This window comes from Falco biarmicus, chromosome 1 (genome assembly GCF_023638135.1).
Source record: "Falco biarmicus isolate bFalBia1 chromosome 1, bFalBia1.pri, whole genome shotgun sequence".
In the NCBI taxonomy this organism is placed as follows: domain Eukaryota; kingdom Metazoa; phylum Chordata; class Aves; order Falconiformes; family Falconidae; genus Falco; species Falco biarmicus.
In genome coordinates, this window is record NC_079288.1 from 10318581 (window position 1) to 10339632 (window position 21052).

The 21052-nt window shown below is 54.4% G+C and overlaps 1 protein-coding gene across 1 annotated transcript; it reads left to right on the forward strand.

Annotated features, from left to right (window-relative positions):
- Positions 1–13154: 13154 nt before the first annotated feature.
- Positions 13155–18638, forward strand: CCDC42 (coiled-coil domain containing 42). Its single transcript, XM_056351505.1, has 7 exons — positions 13155–13231; positions 14864–14986; positions 15321–15426; positions 15552–15656; positions 16189–16386; positions 17129–17350; positions 18423–18638. Exons 1-7 carry the CDS (start codon positions 13155–13157, stop codon positions 18636–18638), a joined length of 1047 nt encoding a protein of 348 aa, XP_056207480.1.
- Positions 18639–21052: the final 2414 nt, after the last annotated feature.

A 21052-nucleotide genomic window follows, 5' to 3' on the forward strand; every position in this document is an offset into this window, starting at 1 on the left:
CTCTTGTGCAATAGGGAGTGACCCTGGAGACCCCTTTGGAGGAACACAGTCCCCATTCCCAGGGAGGCCCCTGCCCTCTCCAGCTCTCAGAGCTCCTTGCAACCCTCCTTGGACTCACGGTTGCTGTGCAGGAGGGACCACACCAGCTCCGTCCTGACCCTGGCTCATCTCCTCCCCACTCCACATGTCACACAGCCCCACTGAAGCTGAGATGTACTGTGATGAAGCCACAGCCACACAGGGATTCCTCCATGCCCCACAGAGTTGCCTCTTGGCAGCAAAGTGAGGATGGTTCACTTCGGCTGTCCCACCAGGACACCAGCAATGGGACGGGACGGTGGTGCCATGTGCCCCTGGCTGCGGAACAAGGCTGGGCAGGGCTGTCCTCCTTCCCCCAGCCCTGCAGCACATGACCGGGACCAGCCCAGCAGCCTGGCTGCCTTCCCGTATGGGTCTTGCACTGGCTCCTGTCCTCCTGGCTGCTTGGGCTCCTTCCAAAAACCATGCGGTGAAATGTCACTAAAGGGGTCCCCAGGGAAATGAGAGTGTTGATCCAGACTAATAAGTGACATCCCCACTTGAAAACCTATTAGCCTTCTGGCTCCTCCTGCTCCCACTCTCCTGGGAGCAGCGAGGCTCTCAGAGCAGGATCCCAGCTCCAGCAGGGCTGGTTTTGCAGGTGTTTTGGCTCAGCACCCTCTGAAAACTGGGAAGGGAGTTACTGTGCCTCCAGATGGACTCCCAAAATCAGTGGGAGTTTGGTACAAGTGTGATCGCAGGAGATCAGGCTCCAGCGTGCTTCACCCCATCCCAGGGGCGATGCCGGGGAGATGTCCCAGGTAGGAATGGGCCCTGCTTCTGCTGTGGGTCTGTTGCCCAGCGTGCAAGGGGACCTGCCAGGACCTGGGGCTCCCGGGTCCACCCCCAGTCTCACTACACACCCCTGGAGCAACTCCCTTCCGAGCTGGGGGAGCCAGCGATGCCGAGCAGAAGGGACGCAGAGGAAAGACAGGACCATGCTGTGGGTTTTCCCCTGCCTGCCTCGGTGCGCACGTCGCTCCCAGCTCTCGCAACAGGCTCAGCACTTTGCAAACAGGATTTAGCCACAACCCAGAACGTATTACTGAAAAATCAAACAACAAACACATTCTACTGCTGAATTCCTGGGCTCCTTCTGCTTTCTGACCTCCCAGATGGACCCTGGCAGCCCGCGTGCTCGGGGAAGGGCTGGCTTGTTTTTCTGCAGCCTCTGTGCATGCGAGGTCCCACCCGGTGTGGGCACAGCCTGCCGGGGTGGCTGGAGGTCGTTCTGCACAGCCGCACGCCGGGTGACCTGCAGGCAGGCAGGCAGCCCGGTGCATGGACTGCTGCCAGGAATCCACGGGCAGCAGCACCAGGCAGGTCTTGCTTCTCCATTTAAAGGCAGGGTGAGGCATGAGCCGCGCTCATCTGCCCTTCATTCCTAGGCAAGTCCTTTCTTGGCTGGCTTTGCAGGCTTGCTGGAGGGCTTAGGGCATCTCCCGCTGGGTTGCTGAGCCCCGGTGCCTATCCTTGCTCCTCAGCTTGCAAACAGGGGTCTGCTGAGCTCTTTGCGCTGCCTTGTGCTCCCCGTGAGAGCCTGCATCCCGCACACAAGGGAGCCACAAATGGGAAGGTAGACTGGACCCAATGGGCAGAGCTGAGCCATGGATGCACAGAGCTGTGTCTCCTGCTCCACCGTGGGCCATCGTGGTGTTCAGGCTCTAGCTTCAAAGGTGCCGCAGACCCTGGTGCCTGCGGCCAGGCAGGAGCTCTGGGAGCAGCTTTGCTTCACAGGGAGCAGAGGGCCAGTCGGCAACCACCCAGCCCAGGGCTCCCTTCTCACCTGCTGCAGGTGACCTGGGTGGCAAGGCAGGGAGTGAAGGAGCCTTGGAGAAAGAGGCGTTTGCCTCACAGGCAGCCCATTGTGGCAGGTTTTCACATGCTCTTCCACTCCAAAAAGCTGCTGGAGGTTTCCATCCCAGGAAGCCCATTTGTGAACAGCAGCTGTACGTAAATAAGAAGAGGAATTGGTGGGTGGCAGGGAGTTCCCACGAGGATCAGGATCACAGGCCCTGGGGAAGGGTCCGACTCGGCACTGCGGCTTTGCCAGCGCCGCTCCACCCACTGCACCTGCTGCTGTGGGCTGCACACAACTGCATCGTGTCAGGGGAAGGGAGATTCCCCAGGCCTGGGGCAATCCAAGCAGCTAGAAGGGATCTCAGCAGCAAGAAAGGCAAGGAGGTGGGGAGAGAGGCAGGATGGGGAGCAAACTACTCAGCAGGAGGCAGGATGGCAAGGAGCACGGGGCACTTCATGCTGCCCATTCTCTGCTCCGAAGCTGACTCAAGCCAACTCCTCTGGTTTTGCTCTCCTGGACACTTCCCCTGGGCAACTTCTATCCCTGTATCCTGGGAATACATCCTCTATAGCCCCTCCAGCAGCCCTGTGAACTGACAGCCAAAGGGAGTATTAGCTCAGGCCTCTCCGTATGTCTTGGTAAAAGTCGGAGGAGAAAACGCTGGCTGCATCTCTTCCTGATGCTGCAGCTGGCTCTTCCAGAGCTGAGCACATCAGGGTCAGGCCCCTACCCTTCCCTAGGCTCTATCCTAGCCTTACCAGCCAGTGCTGTGGGGTGCAGAGGGATCTCAGCTGCCTGCACCACCCCAGGAGCTGAAGCTCCCATGCAGGTCCTTATAAAGGTCCACCACGGGCTGCCCCCCAGACTGCAGCTCCTCAGGGAAGCAGAAGTGAGCTGACACCGCCGCCGAGAGCTGCTGTGCTCCTGGGATCCATCGCTTGCCTGAATGTTTAGTTTTTGTGTTGCCTCATCTTGGCCAGACTTTTATGGCCAGCTGGGGATTTGGGCTTGTTCTGAACTCTCGTGCCCTGCACATAGTTTGAATTTCCTTGTTGTGATTCAGGGGACATGCTGAACTCTGTGGAAGCCGGGGGATGGCACCTCTTTGCACTCCTGGTTTCCCTGAGCAGCACAGACACTTCCATGGGTGCCTGGAGGGCTTCTCCAGGGCCCCTTGCTGTGGGAGGGTGGCACAGTGGACAGCTGGCCCCACAGAAAAGCACCTGCATAAAGTGATCCAGGGCCATATATAGCCCCGCACTCCTTGCAGCCTCCAGATGCCACCCCAGAGAGACCACAACAAGACTCTGGGGGGCTGCAGGCACATACCTGCCCGCTGCCCAGCTGGTGGCAAGGGGACAGCATCCCCTCCTGCAGGGTGGTGGCAGCAGGCCCAGGGGGGCTGAAGCACATCCAGCCCCCATTGCTACCCTCACCTACCCCTGTTGCAAACTGACCTATTTGCCCTTCCTCAGCGCAGGCAGCAGCCAGGATACCACCTCACCCCGTGCTTGTCATGAGATGGGAGTCACAGACACCCCAAACCCCACTGTCCCCAGGCCAGCTTGGACCAGAGCAGCTCCCACACAAAGTGGTTGTCTGTGATGGAGAGGATGTACCTGGGGGAGATGGGAGATGGGACAGTGGACATGGACCAAGCACTGGTTCCCCCTCCCAGTCTCCCCCAGCCTACCCGCATCCACATGGCCTCTGGCACACCATCCAGGCTGGGTTTCTCCCCCACCCTTGCCTTTTCTGTCTATCTCAGGGCTAGCACTGAGAGCTGGCTGGTCCCAGGACAGCACTGGCCATTTTGCCTCTTTTGGCTCCCTAACATGGGAAATGTTTTGGGTTTGGGTGCATTTCAAGTGCTTGCATCTACAGACACGTCCATCCTCCCAGTGGAGAGCTGCTGAGGAGGGAACGAGCCGAGAAGACGTGGGGAGCCCCTGACCAGGGGCTTTGAGCATGGCCCCTGGTTTATTTATGTGTGTAGGGATCAGAAAAGCAGAGGCAGCTGCCAGCAAAGGCCCTGCATCCTTGCAGCTCTAGCCCCATGGGACCCCAACCCCTGATCAAGCTGAGAAGAGTAATGAAACACACCACAGAGCTCAGACAAGCTATGCAAACTCGTTGAGTGTCCCAAGATGATGGGCAGGGGGTTTGCAGTCAGCAGGGCAGTCACCAAAGACTTCCTGCAGTTTCTGTCTCTGCCTGGGGGATGCTCAGCAGGGACAGGCACGCTCCCTGAGCATCCCTCCTTCCCTGGCCTCCTGTCCCCAGCATTCAGGCTTGGGCACCTACAGCCCCTCCCTGAGCCTAGGGACTGCTCATTTCAGAGAGCCCAGGGCTTGGGGCCATGAGGAGGGAGAGTAAGGGGGGGGCTGTCCGCCAGCCAGCAACAGAACAGATATCCACAGTGCTTCTGGGGCTTCCTCAGCTCTGACTGCGCAAGGAGAGATAGCCTGTCTAGAGGGACCATGCCCTGCCATCAGACCCAACGTCCCTGAAGCCCTCAGAGCTGTGTATTTCCCAGCATAACTCATTACAGCAGAGATCATTAGCAATACTGCTAGCTAATTAATCTGAGAGCTCAGTGTGAGCTCCCATAAAACTGCCTTAATAGACTTCCAGCTATGTACTTGCTCTGCAAAAAGAAAAAAAAACAACAACAAAAAAAACCCAAACCAAACTGGTCCATGTGTCTTTAAACAGCAGGAAAACCCCACACCGCCCTCACTCTGAAGGCCTTTCCCCCTTTAAATGCTCCAGTGGGGTCTTTAACAGCCGATGAAGGGATACTGTAGTGGGAGTTATTAGCTGTGCCTGCCAATAACTGCACAAATCACCTGCCAGGGTGGGTTCAGGACTCAAGAGAAGGGGGACTGAGATAAAGGATGCCTAAACCCCAGGAGAGGGGAGAGCCTCAGCACCTGTGGAGCACAGCCCTGTTTAGAGGGTTGGCTGCAGACATCCCAAACCCCAGAGGGCTTCCCAAATCCCAGGGCATCCTGATCACCTCACTGCCATGGTCCTTGGGTGGGGATCACAAGGTCTGGGGACTTCAGAAGGGGAGAAAGGGGAGGAAGGGCACAGGAGGGGGTGGGGGTGGGCTGCAACCCTACATCAAAGCAGCATCCTGCTCTGCCCACAGTTTCCTCAGCTCCATCAAAGGTGGAGACACCCATGCCCAGTGACTCCCTCAGCTGAGCTCTATCCATCAGGCTCAGAAACCTGTTCACACCAGTTAAAAACATACACATTGTCTAATCTGGGACACATTCTTCCCTGATGGGCTCTGAGATGCCGGATCTGTGTGCAGAACCCATCCTCTGGTTCAGCCTGGGCAGACGTGTTCCTCCTGGCTCACAGCACATCAGCCCATCTTCCCCCTCCATCTTCAGGGCAGGACAAAGTTCTCCGAGTCCCACCTCAGCCTGAAGCCTGGCAGCTTGAACTCAAGACCTGTCCTCGGAGGCTCTGCACAGTCTCACAGACCCATGGTGGGTTTTGAGGACTTCCAGTGACACACCAGTGTCTGCTGGCGGGGACACAAGCCTGGAGCAGCCAGTGCAAGAGGAGCTGCATGTCCCTGCACACCAGCCGTTCCTCCTGAGGGGCACTTAGCACCTCTGCAGAGATCTGTGAGATGCTGGGGGATGCTGAGACCCAGAGCTGTACGATGGAGAAGACAGCCATGGAAACCAGTGCTGGTTCCTCACCCCCAGGTGCCCACCACCCCTGGGTGAGCGTCCCAGCTGCCCATCTCCTTCTGTCTGTTCAAACCCTCTGCTATTTTTCCCAGAGCCTGGGGATGGCATCACCTCCTCATTTTTCTGGATGTGTTGCGAGAAGCTGGAGGCATGCGGCTTTCCCCTGCCCGCTGTGCCAGCCCTGCTGCACCCTGCGGAGAGCGGGAGTGGATGAGGCTTATTTTGGTGGAAAACAAAAAGATGCCACATTTAAATCAGAGCTCTTCACTCATTTTCAGCTTCAAGTAAGGGCTGCTCAGGGAAAAGGTACAAATGTACGTTGCATGGGTAATGCAGCTGGAACATGAGGATTCAAAACACAAGGACAAAATCCATGGGATATGAACGTCAATGAAAAAAGCAGGCACCAGCCCACAGGACCCTGCTGGCAGGGAACTTTGAGGGCAAGGATGGCAGGAAAGCTGGCAGCTCCCGAGCAGGACCCTATCTTAGCTCCACGGGAAATGTTTGCAGCACGGAGAAACACAGGACCTGCTGGGAGAGGAGGTGCACAAGCCCTCGAGCACCAGAACATCGAAGAGAAGAGCGCATGAGCAAGGCTGAACCTGGAGGGGTAACTCAAGCGAGTGGGATGTTGATGGGAAAGCAGAGGCTGTTGCGTGCAGGGGCACCACAGGCAGAACAAAGAGCATCTGCAGGGAGGAAGATGAAGATAAGCTTCAGCTCACAGCTCAGCGGGAAAGAAGAACAAATAGAGGGGAATGCAGAGGAGTTTTTGGTGGTTTCTTTTTTTAACTTTAATCTTATAAAAATCTGGACATGACCAGATAGTTAATGAAAGGGGAGGTGAGAAAACAGGCCAGAACAGGAGAGGTGGGATAAAGGAGCATGTAAATGCATAGGATGTGTTCAGAGTTAGGGGTCTGGGAGAGTTCATGGGGATGCTGGAGAGAACGGGAAGATGTGGCAGAGAGGAACAAACCCAGCCAGAAAAAGGGGAGGGCTTATCAACCCATCATCACAGTGTGATCAGACCAAATCAGGGTGAATTATTCAATGGTTTATAAACACTAATACGATCAATTCACACCAAGTAAGCCTCATGTCCTCTTTTTACATGACAGATGGCCTGACAGAAAGGAAGAAGTGATGCTATGAGGTGTGTCAGCACTTCGGGCTGCCCTGCATCACCAAAGGGGACCACAGCTCCAACATCAGCCCTGCTCAGGGGAGATCTTGTTCAGACTGGGGGGATCAGTGGAAAGCATTGCCACCAGAAGACAAGCCGTGTCCTCCCCTTCCCCACTCATTGCCCCACTTCTCCCACAGCCTCCCTTTCCTGGGCACAAGTTTGCATCCACACAAGTGCTCCGTGGGCTCTTGAATGGGTCTTTGAGGTTGGCCAGGTTTTCCAGGCAGTTGGTTCCCTGAACTAAGCCAAGGCAGGGCTACTCAAACACTTGTGCCAGCACAGGGGGTGTGAAGGGCTGGGAATGAGCAGCTGGGGTTGAGGGACCAGGCTGTGTCTCCAGGAGGCACGGATGGATTATGTCAGCTTAACACATTCATCAAAATCCAGCTCACCCCCCCTATGACTGTCAGGCTGCAGGAGTGGTCCAAGGGAGGCTGTTGGGGATCTCTCCTGGATTTCTGGGCTGCATTTTCCCTCCTGATCAAGGTGGTGTGGCTGTAATGCACGAGTAACAACAGCGGATTTGGGTTTTACAGAGTTGCAAGCACTCAGGGTATGAAATGCAGGTCTGGAGGAGACATCAGCTGGATCAACACAGCGTGGGGACAGCAGCGCAGCCAGAGCAGGTCCAGGCTGTGTGTGTGTGTGTAGGGGGATGCTGGCAGGGGGTCACAAACTAAAGAGGGGTCTGCAGTGCCCAAAAGCAAAACGGGGCAAATCTGGATCTGGGCAGATCCTGGAATCTTCCTGTTGTTCACCTAGCACTGATTTCAGCAGGATTTGTTCGTGTCTGGGAGTGAGGAGGGATCTGGTGCAGCACTATGGAGCAGTAGGAAAGGACTTGAGAAGGTTCCTGTGCTCTTGCAGGGCTCCGTGGTGAAAAACCTGGTCTCCCAGAAGGTAACAAACACCTGAGCATCCCCTTTGCAGAGGTGATCCCAGCCTGGGAGCAGCTCCCATCTCTTGGCATCAGCTTTCCCCTGGGGTCATATCCTGCATGGTGGGATGGAGTCAGACCTATGCTGGGCTGCAACTAAGGATGAGGCAATACCATGGAAATGGCGTTGCCGGCAGATGACAATGCCTGTTGTCAGCACTCTGAAAAGCCCCAGCTGCACACAAAAATGTTCCTTCCTCAGCAGCTGGGAGTGGCCACGGAGCCTCTCAGCTTGTGCAAATATCCCGTGATTAGGTGATGTGATTCAAGCCAAAGGCCAGAGCTGATCTCTGCTGAGCCTGGTCCTTGCTGCAGCGCTGAGGGCTGGGATGGCCACTGCCTGGGGTGAGGAGCGTGGGTGAGCAGCCTTGGACTTCATCCATGCTCTTTGGCCTTGCTGATTTGAGCCTCCCCACAGGGACTTCACAGTTCTCAGGTCTGGTCCTCTTCAGCAGCCATGGTCACACCTAAGGCATCCGGACAGCCCTCTGTTATGGTCCCTGGGTCACACTAGGATCCTGTTTCTCCTCCTGCCCAGCAGCTCTGCTGGCTCTCTGGTGTTCATCACCATGGTGCCACCTCTGCCCGGTCTCCTCTGATGGGCTCAGTGGAGTCACATGTGGGGTCTGGTGCCACCAGGTTTGGCAGGAGGGTTATAAAACCTGAGAACTAACACAGGACTAAATGCTTGGAAAAGGGCTTTGAGGTCCTCTTCGTTACCAGAGAGCTGGATCCAGCCCAAGAAATCTAAAGACCTCCAGCTTTGCAATTATCCTGCTATGCATTTGAGCGCCTGTGGAGCTGAAATCAGACATTTGATGGGGAAGAAAGGAAGGACAAGACCTTTCCAGCAGCCGTGGCAGATGAGACAGCTTCAGCTGATGTGAGTGCAGGAAGCTCATTATCTCCAGAAACCTCCGCTGTGCTGGAAACCAGCTGAGTGCTGGAGCTGTGGGGATTTATTTATGGCAGGTCTCTTTCTCTCTGGAGCTGCGACTCTGCCCAGACGTACCTTGGGGATCAGGTCACCATCTCTATCCCCAGGCTGGGCAGTATGAGAACAGCTTCAGACTAGTGCCACATCACAGGACTTGCCTCACACCACCAACAAAAAAATATCTAAGACAAAAAAGGAGGCACTTTCTTTTCACCTTGATGCCCCCAGTGCCCTCCTGATAGTGCCACCAGGCTGGGTGTGCTTGTCAGAGCTTCCCTGGGAAACCATCTTTCGTTTGATGCATCTGGGTTTGAGATCATTTGCACCACACAAGATGAACTCAGATGGTTTGGGGCTTATGGCACCCCTGGGTGTCCCTGACAGATGAAAACCCAGAGCCATGACAGAGCTATTGCCAAAACCCAGCCACGAGAGAGGTCCTAGAGGTGTGTGTGCAGCAAACACCGCACTGCTGTAATTGATGTATGAACTCTGACTGCCTGGGCTAGTGCCACAGCCCCAGCCCCATAGCCTGGATGCTCCCACTATGGACCAGGTCTCTCCATTGGCTCCTGGAAAGCACGCTAAGCTGGAGAGAAGCAGGAGCTTGCAGAAGTTCATTCAGCCTCAGGGGATCAGATGTGTTATGCCCGGGGAGTGCTTATCCCTCTTACCAGCTACAAAGGAAGCCTGACCCGTGGAGATTTCTCCATTCAAGACATTTACCATGAAGCTGGATAATGATCCTTAAATTTGCTCTTTGCACACACAAGCCAGATCCCAACTTGAACTGAAACAGGGTAAGGGCAGTTTGTTGCCCTGAGACCCTTGGGAAGGGGTAGTGGCACTTGCTTTGGGGCAGACCTGTGACACCATTATTGTCTGGTGGGAATGCATTTCTTTGAGCAGTTTGGGCTGTAAAAAAAAGGAGCAGCAAACTATTGCTGAGAAAAATAAATGTCTGCTGCTGCTTTGCTTTTGTGTCCGGACATGTGGGCCTGGGGACCCACTCTCACAGCTGGAGAATAAGCAACATCTGAAGGCTGGAAGCCGACCCACCCCTCCTCCTCCAGCTATTGCGTCCTCCCCGTTGCACAGCGAGCGAATGAGCCCATTTTGACATGGTCCAGTGACTGCTGTTGCCACGGGGATGTCTGGACACTGAGTCATAGTTTGCCTCTCATCCCTGCTGCATCATCCTTATTTTTTGATTCATGGACCACTCTGTGCCTGAAAGAGCAAACTGTCCTTTCTGATCTTTTGTACTTGCTATAAAGATTTGCTCAACAAATGAGGTTTGCAAATACTCACCATCTCCTTGCTTCACTGCCGCACACAGGCACCCTTCTAAACGTGCTGAACCACACCAGCATGAGAACAAGCAGCTGAAGCACCAAGGAGGTGTGGAATAACCCTTTCCAACAAAGCCTACCCACCTATTTCGTTAGTGGGCTCACCAGCCTACTTCCTTTTTGCAACCCAGCTACGTGAGGACAGAGGTAAATTACTGCAAGAAGGATACTGAGTAAGTTCCTGTCCTGATAGCAGAGCCTGATGCACACAGAAATGCTCTCCTACCGACACAAGTGGGACGAGCAGGCAGCTCTGCTCAAAGCCAGATGGTGAAGTGGAATTTCAGGAGGCGCCGCAAAACTGATGGCGTAACCGTCACGTTTGGGGATGGCTAACCCCTAAGCTTGTGTGAGTCTGATCTTACAGAACGAAAAAACTAGGCAAAAAGTCAAACACGAAATACTGCACCCTGACTGCACCTGCCTTTGGGGTTACAAGTTTTCAGGACGTTGTTCTTTAACTGGAAATTTCTGTTCAATGGAGATGGAAGCACCTCACATAATCCCACAGCTCCAGGAGGTCAGGCTTTAGGAGCCCCTATATAAACACACAGGGACTGACAGTGAAACCTTCACATGACAGGGAGATGTCATGCACTGACACCACCGCACCGGTAAGGTCAGTGCTGCCAACTCACTGTCATCTTCAGCCTGTCACCTGCACTTGGAGAAAGCCATAGGCAGTGACTGCCCTGCAGGAGCCCCAGGGTCAGGGCCAGGGCTAATGCTGGAAGCTGAGGCCACATGGCAAAAAGCTTCACCCTGACCCAAATGGCAGAGGCAGAGGCAGGCAGGGATTTTGGTGGCTGCCTGGTGGCAGAGCAGAGCTGCCCCCTGCTTTCCCATTAGCCCGTGCTGTCTCTCAGATGCCTGGAAACGAGTAAGTGAATTAAGGGTGTGCTACTTTGCAAATAGGTGATCGGAAACCACTTCTTAGCTCCTTCTCCTGCTGCTTCTTGCATCAGCTCCCCAGCCTGAGCCTCCTCCCCGAAGCCACAGCGTGGGAGGTGCACCCAGAGGTGCCCTTTGGGCTGGGGTGTAGTACAGGTGCTGGGACAAATCCACATCAGGGAACCCCGGGAGAGGGAGAACATCTGCTCTACAGAGCGGAGCCCAGCCTGGAGCCCAGCCTGGCCAAGAGGCACCGAGGTTCTCAGAGGAGATGGGCATCTTCCACAGCCTTGGCTTGCTGGGGGTTAAGCCGAAACCTTGCTGTGCTGGATGACTCAGAGGGAAGGTGGCAGGGGAGAGCAGGGGGGTGGGGGGAGAGAGGCACCGAGCAGTGACTCAGGCTCCCCCACCCCATCCCCTCACACCTCGCACATTTATCCTGCATTGCCATCAGCACCAACTGCACACACGCGGAAGGGGCAGGCCGGGATGGGAGCAGGGCAGAGGAAGGGTGTGCTGTGCGGAAGGGCCGGACCCTTGCCCACCACCAGATAGGCTGCCTGGAGTTATCCCAGGGCAAGAAAACGGGGCAGGAGCAGGGCTGTATACATTTAATCAGTGCTTCCTCTCCTGAGATGTGGCCACACCATCCCAGAGAAAATTTAAGTACTTCGGCAAGCTGGGAGGTATCTCAGGCTGGAGAGACTCCTGGAGCAGGGCAGGGACCTTCCCTCGGCTCCACATGGGAACTGCTCCCCAACTCCAAAAAGCCCTGAGCACTCCATGCAGCTCCCGTGCTTGAGCAGCCCTGCGCTGCCTGTGCCCACCCAGCACAGCCTCGTGCTCTGCCTAGGCAGCAGCTCGACTTGTCTCTTGGGGACCTGAGAACTGGGGAAAGATGCTGGGAAGAGATTTGGCCATTCAAAATCATGCCATTGCAGGGCCTAATGTGATTTACAGGAACCAGCTATCAGCAAGGGCATTCTGTACTGCGCCGGGAGCTTCTGAAGGCCAGGAGGGAAGTCTGTGTCAGCTTTCCATCTGCCTTCAACTCCAGCGGCTTCAAGAACAGAGGAGATTTAAAAAAGAAAAAAAAATTAATAATGCCGTTTCCTTCAAAGAGTAAAAAGGTGGGGGATGTACCTAAGGGATGAAGAGAAAAGGTTTCTCCCAGGTAGCTATGACTCAGAAATGGCATTTTCTATATTGTAATAAAGGATGTCAAGTCAGAGGTAATTTATTCATAGCAAGCTGATGCAGTTACTATGGAGAGCATAATAGGAAGAAACTTTTTTAATGCATAGTGTATTCAGGAAGAAAGCATTTGTTGAAGATAAAACCTCAGTGTGAAGCTAAAAGCAGCAAATGGTGATTAGGAACATAAAAAAAATCAAACACCAAAAAACCCAAAAAGCTGTCTGCCAGCACTTTCACCACAGCTGTGAACTGCAGGGTGTGATCTCATCCTGCTCAGCTTCCCTCCAGGTGGGCAGAGGACTGACTCCAGCCCAGGGTTTCCCACCCAGTGGACACCAGCCCAGGATGCTCCAGCACTGCAGGAAGCAGGTCTGCTCCTGGGGTCTGGGTTTGGCAGCAGGAAAGAGCCAGGAGGGTACGTGGCTTTGGGTGATGCATGGGCTGGGCTCGCCCGTCCTGCAGGGATGGGGATGCTGCAAGGCGGACGAGGGCATCAGTGCAGATGCACAGAGCACCGTGGTGCTGCACAACAGGTCCCTGTGTACTTAAAATTCATGTCTTCTTGTGCCAGGCCAGCCAGCAGACTTTCCACCTTCAGGGGAAAATACACACAAGGTGTATTTTCAGACCCACTTGGTCACCCATGTCTTCCCCTCTCCAGCCATCTCAGCATTCTCCCTCCCTCCATCCCTCTACCATCGGAATAGGCCTCTCTGGACTCAGTTGCAGCTTCTGCCCATCAGGAAGAATAAAACCCGGTGGTGACCTCTTCATTCAAAAGCCTGCAGGCAGCAGCAGCTCTGCTCCTTTTCCAGCATGGAAAGGAAGAATCCCAGAGCTGCCTATGGGGGAAGGTAAAACCCCAGGGACTTTATGGTGGCCTCTACTTTCCATCTGCAGAAGGGCAGCACCTCCCCAGGAACAACGAAATACTGTGAAGCCGAAGGGACAGGGCAGCCCCTCAGTGCTACACGTGCCTAACCAGCAGGAAGGTGACAGATGAAATCATTTGCTCCCTAGAGCCCGTCTGTCATTTGTGTGACAAAATGTCATATAATGGGGAATTCTCAGTCAGACTGGGAAGTCAGCCAGTGCTTCCCCTTGGAAGTGTCTGTCTCCACTTATTCATTATGGTAATGAACTTTAATTGCTTGAAGTGCTGATCCTGATGCCCAACACCTGCCTCAGACTGCCCTCGAAGTTGCAGGGTCTTTTTAATTTCACAGAGCACACTTCAGCCACTGGAGGATAAGGACACACGTGGCTCTGCAGCTCTGCTGGTGTGGAAGAGCAGGTCACTGTGGCTTCCCAGACAGACTCTGTCCCTGGCTCTGCAGTAAGTACTTGAAATTCAAACGTGCTGAGACCTTCTTGGTTGCTCACCCAGGGGGTTCCTGTGCTCTGCTGGGGACCAGCAGCTCCTCCAGCCCAGGGGATGCAAGGGTGGGCAGGAGAGGGTCCCTGCCTGCTGGAGGAAGGGCTGAGCTCCCTCCCCTCACAGGCAGGCACAAGCCCCCTCCCGGGCAAGACTTGTCCCTGCCAAAGTCCAGAACCTGTTCTGTAAGACCGGGTTTAATTTGCCTGACATGTTGGGATTGAACAGCCCCATGATGACCTTGGGATGGGCAGAGGGCAAGTCACCTGTCACTGATGGGACCAATTTGAGCTTCAGTAATAAAAGCATATCTGCTGCTTTGCCTTGGGTCATTTGTCTCTAAATGAAGCATCTCATGTAATAAATGGTCCCTTCCTGGGCCATGCATCTTCCTGCTGTTTAAAGTGCCAGGCGGATCTGGCAGACATTCCCCAGTTCCTACCAGTTTACAATGAGCAAGGGGTGATGTCTGCCTGAGAACGACTTCCCTGATGCAAGTCAGGGCTGTAACGGACACGAAGGTTTTCCCCCCAGAGAGTCATCCCCTTTTCCACCAAGCCAGGGGTGTTTCAGCTTCAGTAGCTCACAGAAATGCTCCTGTGTGTTACGTGGGGAAGGACAGAAGCAAACATCAGAGGGTGAAATCTCTTGTGGAAGGAGCAGACCCCAAGGTCAGCATCATCTCTGCTGCAGCATCAGGGTCTTCCCTCACCTGGCCCCTGAATACCACCCCTTTATTTTGAGCAATGGACCTGGCTCTAGTGCCTTGTTCTGGGAGGAAAAAGTAAAACAAATTTTAAAAATTCAGGTTGGTTTTTTTTGTTGTTTTTTTTTTAGCAAACAGTAGACCTCAGTCCCACACGGAGAGGGAACTGTGAGCAGAACAGTGATCAAGCATCCCTGAGGATGTGCCTCAGTGTAACTGTCTTTCTACCTGGTGTTTTGGGAGAGAAGGCGCAAGCTTCTGCCCTGAGCTCTGAGACAGTGGGATGTGGGTGTCAGCGGTGCTGAAATCCCTGCCCAAGAGAGCAGAGGTCGCAGAACATGGGGGCTGGTTTTTAGCAGAGGAAGAACCAGAGGACATGAGAGGAAGGGAAAGAAACCTGCATTTGTTCAGCTTTCCTTTAGCGCTGAAGAGCCCCGGTCCTGGACGCAGTGGTCAGTAGCCCTTGCTGGCACGGGGGCGTTGCCCTGCTTCGGTTGCCAAGTAACCACCTGAGCATCTTCCAGCTGCCCCTGGCAACCGTTCCGTAGGCACGGCTGGGGCAAGGGAGGCCCAGGGAGAGCAGAGGCCAGAGGCACCCAGGGTTCACCCCCTGCCCAGCTGCCTCCCCCCGCACCGCCGAGCCCTCAGGCTTGCAGGGTAGCTCCTGGGCTGACTCGGGAGCAGTGCCGGGAGGACCTGGGCTCTCTCGGCCCTGCTGGTGGCTGGAGGAATGGCCACCGTGGACAAAAAGGAACTGTTGGACTATTTCTCCATGCAGTACAGGCAGAGCCTCCTGCCCATGCTCAGGTGAGGGGCCTCCCCCACCTGCCTCCATCCCCTTCATCCTTGTCTCCTGCCTCCTCCTTTCCACACCACAGCAAACTCCCATCCCTTATCTCTACTGCTTCTGTCTCCTCTTGGCGCTGGTCCTGCCTGTAACACCCCCTTTCTCTGCCACTGGGATCCCTGCTGGGGAAGGGGGCCATGCCATGCTGCCAGATGGTATCTGAGGCGGTGCTGGGTTGCTCTGCCCTATTGCCTCACCTGGGACGTGATTCCCAGTGGGGTGACAGAGCAGAGCAATTCAACACCTCGCCAAGGTACTGGATCCAGTGTGTAACCTTGAGAACTTGTGTGGCAGGACACGGGGACTGTCATCAGAGGATGCCGTGTCCCTGTTTGTTTACCTCCAGAAGAAGAGGAGAGAAGCTAGACTGATGCAAAATGCTCTGGAGGAGAAGAAAGAGGTGAGACAGGTGGGAGGGTGCTGGGGCATGGTCGGGAGGGCTGGTGGGTTTTTGGAGGGCAGCAGTGGGAGGGTGGCTGGCTCTAGGTGAGGGCAGCCATGTCACACTTGCCCTGGTGCTTCTAGGCCTTCAAGGAGAGGATGAAAGCCATAGCCTGCCGGTGGAGGGGCCTCCACATCAAGGAGGCTCAGCTGAAAAACTACAAGAATAAATTTAGGAAGTTTCTCAAGGTACACCTGTCCCTGATCAGCTCACTTGACATGACCCTGAACCACACCAGCACCTTCTCCCCTCCCCTTGGGACCCCACGTCTGGCCAAGCCTCCCTTGAGCCTGGAGGTGCAAGGAATGGGATTGGTAGGGACGGGGATTTGCACCACAGATGTGAAAAGCCCTGGTAGGACTTGGGTACGAGGAGCTTGTCCTGTACCAGTGCAATCTCCTGAGGATCCCAAACATCCCCCAAGAAGGGTCTCAGCCTGTCCCCACTGTTGACACCTGGGTGTCTTCCAGGGACAGATACCAGTAGGTCTGAAAATCAGAGTGCAGTCCCAGGTGCTTGTCTCTAAGACCGAAGGGCCAAGGCAAGAGGGATGGCCCTGCTAAACAGGGAGAGAAAATGCTCCCAAGGGTGCTCCAGCACTGGTCTCCCCTCTGTGAGGGTATCTCCTCCCAGTGCTGTTGTGTGACCCAGCTCCATCTTCCCTTGGCTTCCTTTCCCTCTCTCTGTGTGTGTGTGTGTTGGTGGGGGAAACATCACCAGGAAAATGATAAGAAGCGAATCCAGGCCCTGCAGAAAGCCATCGGGGAGAGAGAGACGAAGATTCAAAAGGAGAGTGAGCTTTTGGAAGCCAAGAGGCAACTGGAAATCCTGAAAAATAAGCACCAGAAACTCTGCAACAAAGTGCAAAAGTACTCCATCTTCACCAAATACCTGGAGGATGTGGTGAAGGTCTCACAGGTGGGTTTGGACGTGAGAGAGACAGATCATAGCCTTGAGGAGAGCCTTATGTGGGTGTTAAACCTAGAGGAGATAAGGCAAGTCCAGGGAAATCATAACACTTGGTCAAAACCAGAGACCTCAGATGGGATGGGAAGAGGTTCCCTGCAACCAAGGTGAGCCAAGGGGACCAGAGTAAGGGGAGAAGAACCAGAAAAGGAGGTAAAAGCTTGAGAAAACAAATAAAACCTGTTAGAAGGGGGAAAAGCACAGGGCTGAGGGCAATGGGCACCCCTTTGTGTCACTATTCCATGTCACATTGATGGTTGGGGAGAATTGAAAAGCTGCCCGGGAATGGGAACCCAGGCATTTGTCAAAAACACTGTGCTCTCTCTCAGGGATGCCCGGGCATCACTCCATGCATTGCTTATATTCCTGCAGTCCCAGCTGCTCCCCGCCCATGCCTAGGTGCTAGCACTGGCAGTTGCAGTCGTGCTTTGTGTTTTAGCAGAGCGCAGCCCACCTGGGGAAGGGGTGCAGCATCTCCCTTGCTTATGGCAGTGACAGCTCTGGGAATGGCATGGTGGGATGCCATCATCCAGAGAATGTGGCAATGCTCACAAACCACCTGGGGCCATAATCTTGTCAGGAAGGGAAGATCTTTCAGCTGGGGGAGGTGTTGTGGCAGGGCGCCAAACAACAGGAGACTTGCCATCATGATGAGGGGAGTGGGATTACTAACACCAGGAGTCCTGTTCTGCAGTTTGAGGAGATCCAGGAAGTCATTTGGCGCTACAGGACACTGGTGATGAAGCACAAGGACCTGCTGCAGTCACAACAGAGGTGTAAGGAAATGTCTAAACAAGCCAAGGTGTTCCTGGACCACTATACAGCAGAGAAGGAAGCTGAGATCCTGCAGTACGAAAATGAACTGGTGCAGCTCCAGCTATATCTTGACCAGGTTCAAAAGGACGTCCTCTCCTGGGTGAGAAAATGTGGGATGGGCAGGGGAAGATCTTCAAGGCCTGGCTCTGTCAAGACTAGCTGATGGCTCATCCCTAAGCCATGGGGTCATGGCAAGTCCCAGTAGCAGCCTTTGTGACTGGAGGAGATGCTTAACTGCATCCCTCCAAGGGGTTGTAGAATGAGGAGTGACAGACCAGGTCTGGAACAGGTTACATCAGGGGTTAAAACAAGGTCCTTGCAAAGCCATTATGATCTTTCAGTTCTTGCATGAACTCCTAGCCAAAAGGGATCAGCTATCCAGGCTTTTTGGTCTGCCTCGGCACAAACCCCAAGCGTACTCTGCCACGTGCCCATTGGGTTTGTCTAACCTGGCCGTACTCGTTTCCATGCACCGTCCCTGCAATTGGGCTTCAGTGTGGCAAGTCTCATGGTCACCACTGTTCATGGCTCCGGCCTCAGAGCAGAGTTGGTTTTGCTGGTTTTTATTATTTGTTTTCATTCTTCGCACAGCATCTGCCCACCAGGGGCTCACCCTTTCTCTTCCCTCCTTACTGGTCCAAAAATGACCAGACTGGTGATAAACTGGGCTGCAACGAGGCATGTCAGTGTGTAGCCAGTGCTCAGTGTGCAGAACTGCCTTCTGCTCTGCTGGCCTCTGCTCCTTTTGCATTGCTCTGAGGGGGCCTTGCCAAATCCCTTTACTGGACACTCCAGACTCCAGGAGTTGGGTCCCATCAGGTGAAGCTGGTCTGGGAGGGTGGCAGTGGGATCTGCTGCTCCCAGGGTATCAGCTAGCCCTACTGTGGGGAGTGCAAATGGTGTCTGCAGGGCAGACCCGCCAGAGGGAGGGCTGCAGGAGCTGGCAGAGAGATGGGCAGGTTCCTGGGGCAAGGAAGAGCTGTGGTGGTTCCTGGATCTGCTCCCACCACACGGAGCTGAACCACTTACAGCACAACCCTGGGCAAGGACAGGTTCTTCCTAGCAAAATAAATGAAGTGGAAGTTGGGGTCTCCAAGCCAGGGCCTCCAGCGCTGAAGCAGCATCTTTGCTGGGGGGCATGTCACCATGCTGCATGTCTCTTCTCTTCTCAGGAGGCTTTCTGGGCTGACCTCCAGAGCATTATTGTCAAGGAAGCCCTGAGGCTGAGGCACATCAAGGTGGGCATCCACAGCCTCTTCCAGCTTGCCAACATGCAGCTGAATCTGAACCTGAACGTGCCAGCAGATGACAGCCACAGACAGCTGACCATGGTAGAGCCAAGCCAGACTCTTCTCCCCGGCCAGAAGTGGAGCAGTAATGACTCTTAGCTGCCCAAAGGGAGGGGAGAGCCCAGTGAAATTAGTGTGCCCAGCAGCCACCTTCCTTTTCACCTGGGCTCTCTCTTGGGCACGGGGAGTGGGCAGAGGACACCAGGCAAACCTGTCTGGTCCCAGGAGGTGGAGCAGGGTGTGGGTCCCTGTGGGGGCAGGAGGAGTGGGAGCCAGGCAGGCTGGGGCAGGGGACACAGATCAACCTGTGCCAAGGTTTGGTTTCGTTCACCCTTGCCCTGAACAGCACAAAAGCCCATTCTGGTGGTGCAGATCCAGCAAGGCAAATGCCTCATCCTCCTACTCAGTTTGGTTGGGGATTTTTGCTCTCCAAAAGATCCACCAAGCTCCCCTCTGCCTCCGGTTCCCATCCCTGCCCTGAGCTCTGCCATCTCTCTTCCCCACCCTAGATTCAGCAGCTTATCCAAGACCTCAGAGACATCTCAATGGAGGCAAAACAGAAGAAAGTGTAGAACCACGGGTGAAGCTATACCTACGGAGCTGTGAGGGACCAATATGACCTGCTCTGCCAGCAAAGGCTCAGCAGGGTGGGAAGGGAAAAAGGAGGACAGAGGGCCCTACAGATACCGTAGACTCCACCACAGGTTATACCTGTGAAGTCTCATACCTTTCCAGCTCCTCTGTCCTGCGCTGTTGCTGATGTCTTTTAAACTATTAAAAATAACCAAGTATTTTAAGGTGTCTTAATTTCCTGGGATGATTGGAAATACCAGAGCACTCCCCCGCCACCACCCCCCCTGCCAGACACCATAGGTGTGCCTTCCCTGGCAGATGGGATGCTGCCTGGAGATGGTGTCCCAGAAAAGCATGGGGAGAGCAGGCTGGGACAGGGACATAGTCTCAAACAGGGATTAGTACTGGTGTTCACGTTTGGATGTCCCAACTCAGCCTAAGCTCTAAGATATTTGAGAGGGATCTTACAACAGGGTGGGGGGACTCTGCCTCAGGAGAGCTTCAGAAATTTTCCACCGCCACAGCCAGCACATCTGTGGATGTGGATTTCTCTGTGCAGCCACATGCTCTGTACTAAAACCCACCTTCCTGCTCAAGCTGCTAGGGAAAGTGAGAGAATGGGTGTAGGTGAAGGATGAAACGGTCAGAGCTGTTACTCCGAGCATTCAGCTACCCAGCGTGAGGAATACAACACGAGGACTAACAGTGGCTCTGGGGACACACTGTGGAGTTCAGCCTAGGCTCAGAGTCTTTTGGGGAAGAACTTTGAATGGGCCAAGGACCCAATGACATGAGCTCACAGATTTTGAGGCAAGAGACCATTGACACATGCTCTTGCTCCCTTCTTTCCAGTAGTTACTTCTGTCCTGCGCCAGTGCACTCAGCTAACGTGTCCTCCAGACAAGTCTGAGTCCAGCCGGTCCAGGTTCATAATCCCTGGGAGTCACTCAGGCACCTGACTCCTTCCTTCAAGAGTGAGGAAGGCACAGATTAACCCCTTCCCTTTCCCCAAACCTGTGCTTTCACGAGGGACAAGGAAAAAGGATGCACCGCAGAGCTGGTGGTGGCTGCCTGCTTGGAAAGGAGGAGGGATGAGTTCGTGGCCAGAACACTCGCTGCAGAGTCTGAACAGAGGATGCTCCCCCCGTGTCTTCGCTGTTATCCCTGCAAGCTTGAGTTCCTAGGGATAAACTCAAATAGAAACACAGTACCTTAGGTCAGGTCTCAGCAAGAACTTGACCAGGAAATCCAATTTCCCTCAAGCCTCAGAGCTCAGACCCATATTGGGCTATCGAAGCTTAATGAGTTACCGTCCATGAGCAGAAAATGACCCTGTGCAGTGTCCCCAGTGTGACGCCAGTACAGAAGAAAGCACAATAGCGAAAGCCTCCACTGCAGAGGCAAGGGTAGTAATTGCTTCTCAGCTGCTATATGTGGCAGAAGAGCTCATTTCTTGCTGAAACCTTGACATGTAAATGCAGTGTGGGCCACGATATGCCCCGTGTTCTTCTAAATAGTTCCCCAGAGCAGTGGGAGGTGAGTGGCAGTTTGCATTTCAGCTGGCAAGGAGAAGTAAAAGCTGTTGCAGCTTTACACAGCCACCACGTGCCTATAGTTTAATGATTCTATTCATTCTGTAGAGCAGGGATAAAAACTGTCAGAGAGGGGCAGCTCCTCAAGGGAAGGAGCTAAGGTGACAGAAGGGCAGGCAGAGGGATGTCCTCACTGGCAGGACGCAGCCCCGTGGTATGCAAGCGGGAGCAGAGAGCTCGCTGCTGCATCCGTGATTCCCACACTAGTCAGCCCAGCCTGACTTTTTAGGATCTTGTTTCTGTTCCACTTCAACCACCCTCCCATGACACAGCCCGAGACCTCTCTCCGCAAAGGTCCCAGGTGGGGAAAATATCTACAACCCAAGCTTCCAACAGACATTTATTTGT